The 12,083-nt window shown below is 40.7% G+C and overlaps 1 protein-coding gene across 1 annotated transcript; it reads left to right on the top strand.

Moving 5' to 3' along the window:
• The first annotated feature begins 11,159 nt into the window (after window positions 1-11,159).
• Window positions 11,160-11,822, top strand: LOC130666932 (uncharacterized). Its single transcript, XM_057468262.1, has one exon. It carries the CDS (start codon window positions 11,160-11,162, stop codon window positions 11,820-11,822), a length of 663 nt encoding a protein of 220 aa, XP_057324245.1.
• The last annotated feature ends 261 nt before the right edge of the window (window positions 11,823-12,083 follow it).

Raw genomic sequence — 12,083 nt, 5'->3', positions numbered from 1 at the left:
ACACTATCCCGAATATAACCCTTTTCTTTCAACTCAGTGACTTAACGGTTTAATTCAGCGGATATGGCTGGGCTTTGTCGATAAGGATGAATTCTTACCGGTTTAGCACCAGCCTCTATCACGATGGTGTGCTGAACCAAGTTGGTTAGTGCCTCATTGGGTAATGACTCGAATTTCTGCATCTCAAGTTTTAGGAATCGGTCAAAGTCTTCACGTTAATCAGTAGTTAAAAAATTAAACGTTGTAGGTTTTTCACGGCAACGGATTAGTTCGAATGGATGTTCTTCGTTACTGACACCAAAACGCCAAGTTCGTTTCCCACAATCAATTCTTAAATTAAATAACAGAGCAAAATCCATTCCCAATACTACTTGATGATGTTATGTGCAAATAATTTTTTTTTTATTTTAATAATTATTTTAAATAATTATTTCTGAGCTCCTTTTTGCAAAGCGCGCGAAAACGCAGCGTCAGTTTTTTCACCTTTTTTCACCTTTTTTTTTTATGCGGCAAAGAATAGTGGGAAGACACCTGCAATAAGTTTAACGAATAAACAATAAACTGTCGTCAATTTCCACCAATGACAATAATTATAAATTCCCCATCAAATCACCAACCAAAATTTATAAAATGCCTGAGCACCCATAGCTCAGGGCTAGTCGGTTCTTAAAACTCACGGTCCGCAAAATTTTGAACGTCGAAATTTCGTGGACTCTTATTGCAGGAATCTGCCCTAGGCGTTGAAAAGTCAATAAGAGGATTTTTAATATTTTCAACATAAACCTTATTGCAGGAATCCGTTTCGGCGTTGAATAATCAGTAATTGAATTCAAATTATTATTAAAAATCCTCAAATATTGATCTAAAATTCGATCTGACGCAACTGTAGTAATCGTTCGTCTAATACAATATTTGTCGGATTTTAAAAACCATCCGGTACGATCGAACCAGTGACGCAAATCACGTGAATTTGCGATTCCATCTCGTGCCGAGTTAATTTGCGCATAAAACCACTTTTCGGGTGTGTAAAAAGGACGCATTAAATATAAATTAAAATCTTAATAAAATATCTGTTAAGGATAAATAATCCTATAATATGAATTAAATATAGAGTTGTGAAAACTAGAGTAAATAAGTGACGTTTAGTTAAAAACGTTGTAATTTGAACCATCAAAATAAAGACAAAGTTCATCACTCCAACCTTGCGGTTTTCATTCGAGAGTAGCACATAAGGTCTTATCCTATAACCCAGCCGGGCCCACTCAACCCAAATCCTAGAAGGAAGGTCAAGCGAGCTGCAACGTTCTGGAGGGGTAAAATCTGCCGTACTAGAAGAAGTTACATCGAAAGGTAGGTGGAAGAACTATTTTTCTATCATACTAAAAATACTTTTGGCTTAAACAAGAGCACCAGTCTCTCCGAAGACGTTTGGGTTCTTAATTTTCGAAAAGATCCACTATAAATAATGAATTATAAGAAGATAATTTCTTCCTTGTATTCTTTATTGTTGTCCGCACCCTCCAACCCGCTTGTCCAAAATTACTATCGCTACCAAAGGGAGAAATCCCGGATAAATAATTAAAAATTAAGCGGTGGAAATAACATAAAGAACACTGGTGGCAGCGGTGGAATTTTCGAAATTAAAAATCCTTCTTTTTGAGCCACAGGTATCATTTTTCTACCAATTTTGAGATTAAAGGTAGATTTGTGGTAATTTTCCTATTTTCAAAATTCTAAAAATTTCAAAATTATATTTTCGTGGCATTTTTGAAAGTACTACACCCTGTTTTCGTGGACTTGCCACACCTTAACGGTTAGCAACTCCACGTATTGCGAACTCAGCGTTTTCTGCCCCTCAATCGAGTTGCGAAACACCTGAAGTCACAGTCCGCGACTTTGGGATCAAACCGCAGAGTCAGCGGAAAGTCAAACATCGACTTTATTGTCCCAGCTTTGACCTGTTGAAAGTAACTCTTTCTCTCTCTTTCTGACTAAGTCAGCAATTTACACTCCGAGTTTAGCGACTCATTAAATTGTCGCTTTACCATCACCTTAGGGTGTGGTTACCACCATTACTCGTAATAGACAACACCGGAGGCGAAGATCTAACGCCTCCCCCAGCTCACGGCTTACAAGCAGAAATGCCCGATAACGAGAGATCCATCATCCGGCTGGATGCTACTTTGTACGATGCAAACACCCCACCAACCCACTACGATATGGCCAAGGAGCTCTATCGAGAGTTACCTAAATTTAACGGTGAAGGCCCAACTTGCGAACAAGATTTTAGAGAATTTGACGCAATCGTACGAAGCTGGTTACCATGCATCCTCCTAGACCACCATAACATGTTCGTTGCGAAAATCGCAAAGAGAATTTTTGGTCGTGCTAAAAGCATCATCGAATATACTCCGATCCACAGCGTTGAAGAACCACTCGACGCATTGGGTGAGAGATTTCGTCACGGCGATCCTGCTCTCATCTGGCATAAACTTTTAGCTGCAGCGTCCCCGAAGGACGGGAAAACTATCGAAGACTTTTATTTCAGGTTACGCAGAATGATCAAAGGCCTGGAAGCTGCACTACCAGCAGAAAATCGAGATGCTAACATGTCGCAGCAAGAAAAGGTCGCATTCGATCTTCTTTATTCCGCTTTGCCTGACCTTCCAAAATGTCTTGCGCGTCTAAAAGATCCCAGAACGCTGGAAGAGCTTTACACAGCGTTTAAAGAAGAGCGAACTCGCGAATGTTTGCGACCTGCTCGGAAACGCGATTCTACACAACATCTGATCAACACAACATCTGACCCAGCGAAAATCAAGGTCGAACCTCAAATGCTTGAAGAATTCGAATTTGATCACCTTGATTAATCCGACGAATATTCCGATACTGCTGACGCTCCACTCGAAACAAACTCACTTTCTAAGCAAGAACGTGTTCACTTAATCTTTGACAAAATTCCCACTGACCACCTCAGTCGTACGGAAACGAAACAAATCTTTAGACTTATACAGAAAAATCACGACATATTTCACCTTCCGGGTGATCGTTTGGGACGCTCCGAAAAGTTCACTTGTAAAATCGAAACCACGAGTGATACGCCAGGCCGAATCAAACAATACCGTTTTCCTCAAGAACATCGCGAGGAAATCAAAAAACAAGTCGATAATTTACTCAAACAAGGAATTATACGTAAATCAAAATCTCCGTATAATTCGCCCTTGTGGATCCTCCTTAAGAAATGCGACGCACAAGGTAATAAAAAATGGAGAATGGTTATCGATATTCGAAATTTGAATAAGATTACCATCGGGGATGCTCACCCCCTACCACTCATAATTGACATTCTAGATCAACTCGGTGGAGCGAAATATTTCTGCGTGTTTGATCTTGCAAGCGGTTTCCATCAAGTACCAATGGATCCCAGGGACGCTGAAAAAACTGCGTTTTCCACCCCTGATGGTCATTGGGAATACTGCTGTATGCCTTTTGGGCTTGAGTGCGCTCCAGCAATTTTCCAACGTATGATGGACTCCACTTTGAGTGGTTTGAAGGGAACTGAATTATTCATTTACCTGGATGATTTTGTAAGTTACGCATCTTCACTTGAAGAGCACGAAGTACGAGTGCAAAGACTTTTCAACCGCCTTCGAGAGGCTGGGCTAACTCTTCAGCCCAAGAAATGTAAATTTCTCTGCCCCAAGGTGGAATATTTGGGTCACATTATCACTAAAGATGGCGTGAAACCCGACCCGAAGAAAATTTCGTCCCTTAAAAATCCCACCCCCGTAATCATACGGAGGCGCGCAAATTTATGGGATTAGCGAACTATTACCGACGTTTCATCGAAAACTTCGCCGAAAGAGCGAAACCGATCACTGACCTTACCAGAAAAACTAAACGGTTCTTCTGGTCAGCTGATTCTCAAAAAGCTTTCGATGACATAAAGAATGCACTGTGCGAAGATTCATTGCTTGCTTACCCAGACTTTAATCGACCATTCATACTAGCAACTAGCTCATCCGATGTTGGCATCTCGGGTATCTTGAGCCAAGAACTCGATAACGAAGATCAAACTCCCGAAAACCCAGATGCAAATGTCGAGAAAATTGTCTCATGTACATCTAGAGTTTTCCAAGAAACTGAAACCAGATATACACACAACGAAAAAGAATGTTTGGCGGTTCTGTATGCGGTGCAACAATTTCGGCCTTACCTCTACGGTAAGCCCTTCACCTTGTATACAAGTAGTCCTTGTATGTCGTGGTTAAAGGATAGCCAAACCGTTACAGAACGCCAAATCGAATGGAGATCTAAATTAAGTGAATATAAATTCTCTGTCGTTGTTCGTCATAAAATCTCCGAGCTATATGCCGAAGGATTATCTTACAATCCCGAAGGAAGATCTCCGGCAGAGATTAATTCAGAAGAAACACCCATCAAAATAGCTGTAATGTTACCGCTCAAGAAAAATTCTTGTCCAGATGACGAAGCAGGAGCAGCAGTAAAACGAGGTCGAAAACCGGGAGGTAAAAATAAACCCTGTGTCAACAGCGCTCCACAACCTCGTGATACAATTGCATCTCGTTTACGTATGAGACGAGCTACAGAACTGAACCCAAATCGAAAAAAGGTAAATTATTGTGAAATAAGTACCGCTGAACCTGACGTTTCAGAGGGTGTTGAAGACGACGTATTCGAAGCAAACCAACCAGGACCATCATCAGGCCCTCAAGTTCCAGTAGATCCAGAACCAGAGCCTAAAACAAATTCTGAAGAAACAGACGAGGAGGAAGAAGAAGCAGTCCGGCTCATAAACGAAGAATATCTGATGAACGAACAGGATAAAAGTTCCAGCGATCAGGGGGATGAAAATTCGCCCGTGGCGATCAATCGACAACAAATGCGGGAAGGTTTGAGGAAATCATTCGAACGTTTCAACAGAGCTCTTGAACAACGAACCGTTAACATCCCAGATAAAGAAGCGGATTGCTCTGTCCATCCAGACGACTACTACAATCCACTGCCAGTAGTCAGCCCTCAGGTGGTCAAGGAAGTCAGAGAATATCTTGAACAGAGTTACCTTCCGCACGAATACGATGAAAACGAAGACTCAGACGAATCCGAAGAAATGGAAGAAGAAGAAGAAGAATTTCTTCGAGATAATGAAAATACTGAAGAAAATGACGACTTCAGCGAAGCCAGCTGCTCTGAACCAGAAGTCCAAGTTAAAATAACTCCAGCAACTCCACAAGCGCCGAGCGCCGGTGAAATTTGTGAATAATATTTCACTGCAGGTAAAAGTCCATCCACGCCCATGTGGAAGCACACGGTTCTGAAAGCTGCACAGAAGAATTACAAAGGACTAGAATACGATGACCATTCCAAAACTTTCTATTGGAATGACGAGGTAGAAGCAGATAATCGAAATTCTACCATCATAGCAAGACCTTCTACTTGTCAAACCTTAAACACTGAAGATTCCCCAGCTGCATCTTCCAGTATAGCACATCCGGAAACTCCCAAGCGAATGGGGGAAGTTTCTCCAAAAACTAACGATGATGAAAAAACGTTGCTGAACGAAAGCCAGCAACCCAAATCACCAAATAAAAATTCTACAAATGATTGGACGAGAAGGGTAGAGAGCTCTTCTTAGTCAGACAAATCAGAGACCACACAATATGACGAAGCCACGGTGATTCAAGTAGTGGTACACCAAGAACAAGACGACGAAAATGAGCAGGCAAACGAATCTGATCCTCGCCATGTGACACATCCAGGAGTTGTTGACAAACAACTGGAGGATGAGCTGGCGGTGAATGACGATTTGCCACCTAAATTTCCGAATCAAGCTCCATGGTGCGTCTTCGACCCTCCATCTTCGGACATAGCCGAAGATTTGAGTGGTCAAAACTACTCACCGCCTGAAGTTCCCTCTTCATCTGGTTCTGAATCTGACAAACCTCAGAAACTGCCTAAAAATCAAATTAAATTCAAAGACAATCGAGATAGAATCACGTATGTGAGAGATCACATGGTGCATTTCCTGTCTCTGGATTGTGAAATGATGAAACCAGTTTCAAGGCTGTTGAGAAATCTCACTTTCATCAATCGAGAATACCTGAAAGCGGCTAGACCAAAATTGGGTGACGTACTTGTCACAAAATTGGGTCAATGCTCCATTTTTACCGTTTTCGTCAAGAAAAATCATTTTGAAAAAATCGACTTAACAAATCTAATCGAAAGACTACGAAACTTGAGAGCGTCCATGTTCAAACATGAGATTTATACGTTCCGCATAGCGAAACAGGGGGATGACTTCGACGATTTGAACATAAAGCCTCATCTCATACAGGAATTGGGCGATTGTCTAATCGAGGTAACTCTTTGCGAAGGAAATATAGAAGTTCCTGCCGACAAATAACGCGATAAAATCTTCGAAGAAAACCACTGTAGCCCTATAGCAGGCCACAAAGGTGTCGTGAAAACTTATTGGCGAATCCGCGAGAGATTTTACTGGCCCGGCATGAAGGAAAAGTTCTACAGATTTATCCAGAAATGCGAAATTTGCCAGAAGAACAAACTCACGCGAATAAAAACTAAACAACCAATGATGATAACCGACACTCCCTTTGAGCCCTTCGAGAAAATTTCCATCGATACCGTTGGACCACTTCCGATGACCAGAAGTGGAAATGTCCATATCCTGACGATCCAGGATAACTTTTCGAAAGCCGTAACCGCGATCCCAATACCCGATATCCGATCGACAACAGTGGCTGAAGCCCTTGTTGATCGATATATGTGTTATTATGGGTGTCCAAGAGTCATCTTCTCAGACAAAGGTACGTCATTTACCTCGAAAATAATACAACAGCTTGCAAAAGCTTTAAAAATACAAAGATTAACGACTTTGGGTTATTACTTCCAGTCAAATGGATCCTTAGAAAGGAGCCATCAACTACTGATAGACTTTTTGCGAGTAATTTCAGATAAGTATCCGAACTGGGATCGACATGTGGGTCTTGCTGCGTTGAGTCACAATACCAATGTGCATACTTCTACCAAATTCACTCCATTTGAGTTGATGTTTGGTCGAAGAGCTCGGTTGCCAACCCAATTCCCTGATTATTCTAGGATCGAAACTTATTCTGATTATCTCGCTGACCTTATGGGAAGACTGTCAGAAGTTAGAGAAATCGCGGCTGATTGTCTTAATAAGGCGAAACAGGATTCCAAAATTCGTTATGATCGGCACATACATGCCAGAACTTTTAAAGTTGGTCGGTTAATGAGATGTCACTTGAAGGTTTTGATGAACCACAATATGACAATTCCAGCTCATTGATCGACTTACTTGCAACTGAGCTATTAGCTTGAAAGAGATCATTATTTTCATTTTCCGATTGTTCGTATTCAGTATCAGTCGAATCGTTTTCACTTTCTTCAGATTTTTTAGCACCACAATCACTTTTCAAAATTCTGGGCCACATTCACTTAATGATAGTAGTTTTCGTGGATTCCCATATTATGGCTTAAGTGCTTAGCTAATTTGGTACGGTCAATATTAGCAGCATTGTGTTGTACTAAATACGTTGCAATGTGTTTACGTAAAGTAGTTCCCAGTAATGATTCTGGAGATGTTGCTCCACATTGTTTGGAGTATTTACGCATAAGTGTGCATGCGCGCAAATAGGTAAATTTTTCATCTGAGCCACCAGGTAACCCAAAAATTTATGGATTCTTCGTAAGGATTCCAGCCTTTAATCGATTCTTTTTCAACAATTGAATTGCACTGAACAATGTGTCATCCAATAAAAACAGAAACGTCTCCATCTAGTTTTCCTCGGGTTGTAAAACTTACATATTTTTCACAAAATCTCCTGGCCTCATCAGAAATATTTTTTAAGACTTCTTTAAATGAATCATGTTTAATACTACTGTGCAGCTCGAAATCTTCCCACAAAACCCGTTTCATTTCTCCAGCTCTTCTACGATTAAACATTTGCACTACAATGAGTGTAGTTTCAGCTAATAAGAAATAATTATCAAGTGAAAATGCTGTTTTTAGGGGATTGTAGGCCACCGTTTGCTGTTTTGGTAAATGGTCCATCAATTTTGTAATATCCACTGTCGTTGGCAAAATAATCTTTTTCTGTCTCTTGTTTTTTATTTGAGCTTCTCGAACATTTTTATTAATAACGTATGCCCACTTTCTATCGACAACAAGTAAAAAGTCATCAATTGTTTCATTATTTTTCTTTAAATTCTGCGTTATATGTTCACATGTCAAAAAACTCTCTAATTGTTTTAATAGTGTACCTATCAATGACGCTACCGATGGAGCTTTCATATCATAATTTTTCTCATTTGTTCCAGATATTATATTTACGACTTCTACACAAATATTAACGTGTTGTGGATCAAACAAACAACTCATATTTTTTATTTTTGGTACAAAAACAGAGGATCGTCGGAGATTATTTTTTTCAAATATCTTTTTTTCAATTTTCTGGGTAGTTATCAGCAGTTTAGAAAGCAGCCGCAGCCGGTTACGGATCAATTCGTTCTGTTGATCATGTTTATATTTTCGACACAAAATATTTCCGAATCTTATTAATAAAGAGTCGAGTTTCAACGTTTTTGATACATCATCAACATGCATGCACAAAATAAGATTGCGCAACCTTTTACTAGTTTCAGGATGAATATCATCCTCAAAGATCTTCGACATTTTTTTGATTACTCTACGCTTTTTCCCATGAAGTCCAGTTCAATACTTAAAATGAGCAGACAGTGTTTTTTGAGCAACTGAAACTTGGAAACTTGGACAAAAAGCAAATTCCATCGGTTTTTTAGGCTTAAATATATTGGGCCGTCTAGATACAATGCGTTTCCTTAGTGATTTGCCTGTTAAACTATTATTGTATTTGTATTGTATTCGCGCAGAGACGCGGGAACCTGTACTTTATAAAAGACTTCAAAGACAGTGTTAACAGTGCCGTAACTAGTGAAAAACTAGGGATAGATAAGTGGCATGAAAAGTTGGGACATGTAAATGAGCGAGACCTGAAGCTCATGGCCAAAAATAAATTGGTGTATGGCTTGGAAATAAGCAATAGTGAAAAGTTATCAGAGTGCGAGGTGTGCATACAAGAAAAACAGACCAGATTACCTTTTCCCAAGACCAGTGAACAAAGAACTCAGAAGTTATTAGAAATAGTGCATTCAGATGTATGCGGACCAATGCGACACACATCTAACTCAGGAAAAAGATATTTCGTCACCTTCATTGATTACAAGTCAAGATGGTGTCAGATATACTTGATGAAAAATAAATCTGAATTTCTGGAGAAGTTCAAAGAATACAAGAACGAGGTGGAAAACCAGACCGGGGAAAGGATAAAGGCGTTACAATCAGACAACGGAACGGAATATTGTAACGGGGAATTCAAAGAATATCTACGGAAAAATGGAATTCGGAGATTGACTGCACCTCACACGCCCCAACAGAACGGCATAGCGGAGAGAAAAAAAAGAACGCTGATAGAGATGGTACGATGTATGATGCGGCAGGCAGAGGCACCCCCTCACCTGTGGGCCGAGGCGTTAAGCAACGCAAACTATACCAGAAATAGATGTCCGACCAGTGCGTTAAACGGAGAAATACCGTATTGTGTATGGTGGGGAAAACCCCTCACAGTGAAACACATGCAAATGTTTGGAACAAAGGCTTTCGTCTTGGATAAGACGCAAAAGCGCGGGAAACTAGACTCCAGGTCAGTACCAGGGGTATTTATAGGATATGCATTTGCCTCGAAGGCATATCGTATCTATTCTCCGCGAGATAGATCAGTGAAAACTACACGGGATGTGAAGTTTGTCGATCAGATTGGTTTTAAGGGCGAATATAAGGAAATATTTGAAAACGAGAGAAACACTGAGGTAATAGAGGAGCAGTGCGAAAGGCAGTGTGAAGAACTCGAGATGCCGAGCGAAGAGCCGGAGAAGTCCAAACCAGAAACGAAACTAGAGAGACCGCAGAGAAAGAAAGGGGCAACAAAGTCTTGGGAAGGCGTAGAGTTACCCAGCAAGAGAGGCCGGGGACGACCAATGTACATTCGGACAGGATCGGTAGGAAGACCGAAGAAAGTATACGTCACAGTACCAGACGAACAGAGTGGGCATGACCACGAAGCTGCTACCAAAGGAGAGAATGAAGGAATTGAAGATGATGCGATGGAAGAAGATGTTTTCGCATATCTGACAGTGACAGAAAATCCGACTACATGGAAACACGCGAGCAAGACAGAAAATGCGGACTCGTGGAAGATAGCATTAGAAGAAGAGATGCTAGCTCAAATAAAGAACAAGACATGGGAAATCGAAAAGAGACCCAGGAACAGAAAAGTAATCGGAAGTCGCTACGTCTATTTTGCACTAAGTCTGATGGCAAAAGAAAGGTCAGATTAGTAGCAAAATAGTGTTCTCAGAGGCCAGGAGAAGATTTCACCGAGACATTTTCACCAGTAGTGAGGTCAACGTCGGTGAGGATCATGGCAGCGATAGCAGCGGAATACAATTTAAAAATTCACCAGATAGACATAGTTACCGCGTATTTAAACGGTGAATTGCGCGAAAGTGTATACATGGAAGTGCCCGAGTGTATGCATGAAATTATCGAAAAGATAAGAAGTGCCGGTGAGCCCATCGGTTTAGGCGGGAAGATAATACGCGACGGGAAAATAATAGAAACCGTCAAGCCCTGGAGAGAGGGCTTGAAAGCGGGGAGTGATAGTGTATGTGCTCTGAAAAAGTCGTTGTATGGGTTGCGCCAAGCCGGGGTTGAGTGGCATCGAAAATTAGTAGATAGAATAAATGTATTAGGATTTAATGCAGTGCCACAAGACAGATGTCTGTTTGTGAACCGGAAAGGTGACAGTATGATGTATATAGCAATATACGTAGATGATATTTTATTAGCTAGTGACGACGAGCCCTGGACAAGTGAAACAAAAAAAGCGTTGTAAAAGTCATTCGAGACTAAAGATCTCGGACTAGTTAAAAGTTGTATAGGTATCGAGTTTGAGCGGGACGAAAAGTCACGTGTGTTCTTGAGACAGAGACAGTATACCAGGGCCGTACTTAAACGTTTTGGGATGGATGAGTGTAAATTGATAGACACACCCATTGAGGCTAAAAGTAATTTAGTAAAACCAGAAGGTGCGAGTGAATCAGAAATGAATAAGTATCCGTACCAGAGTTTAATCGGAGCGTTGTTGTATCTTGCGATAACTACTAGGCCAGATATAATGCACGCGGTGAATTATTATTGTCAATTCAATACCAATTACAATGTCGAGCATTGGAAAGCCGCGAAAAGGGTTTTGAGGTATTTGAAGGGTACGATAGATTACGGGTTGAGATTTGAGCAAACCGGGCTAGCTCTATTTGCCGTTGTAGATGCTAACTTGGGAGGAGACTCAACGGATCGTAAGTCGTATACGGGGTATGAATTCATTTTGGCGGGATCTGTAATTAGTTGGGAAGCGCGTAAACAAAAAACGGTGGCGCTCTCAAGTACAGAAGCAAAGTATATGGCGGTAGCAGAGGCTACTAAAGAGGCCCTATACTTGAAAGGCCTGTTAGTAAGTTTAGGTATACAGGAAGAATCAGAGACTGTCACGATACTGAATGATAATCAGAGCGCAATCAGTATGATCAAGAACGATGTATATCATCAGCGTACTAAACATATAGATGTAAGACATCATTTTGTAAGGAATGAGTATGCGTGCGGTGTGATACACGGAAAAAAATAGATAGGAATGGTTACTGTGCTACACAGGAATGATCGTAAAGTATGTAAAAACTAACCTTAGCACATTAATAGTTTTCGTTATAATAGGAATGGGTCGTTTTTACATATGACTGAGTATGATCTAACATAGCAACCATTACTATGTTACACATTATGCCAAAAACATGACTGGTTATCGTGTTCACAGTCACTGTTCGCTTCCTAGATAATACAGATTCCTTTCAGCAGTCGATGTGTTACTATATAAAATAGGTATAGGTCA

This window comes from Microplitis mediator, chromosome 4 (assembly GCF_029852145.1).
Source record: "Microplitis mediator isolate UGA2020A chromosome 4, iyMicMedi2.1, whole genome shotgun sequence".
Classification (NCBI taxonomy): domain Eukaryota; kingdom Metazoa; phylum Arthropoda; class Insecta; order Hymenoptera; family Braconidae; genus Microplitis; species Microplitis mediator.
This window is presented reverse-complemented; position numbering and strand designations above follow the sequence as displayed.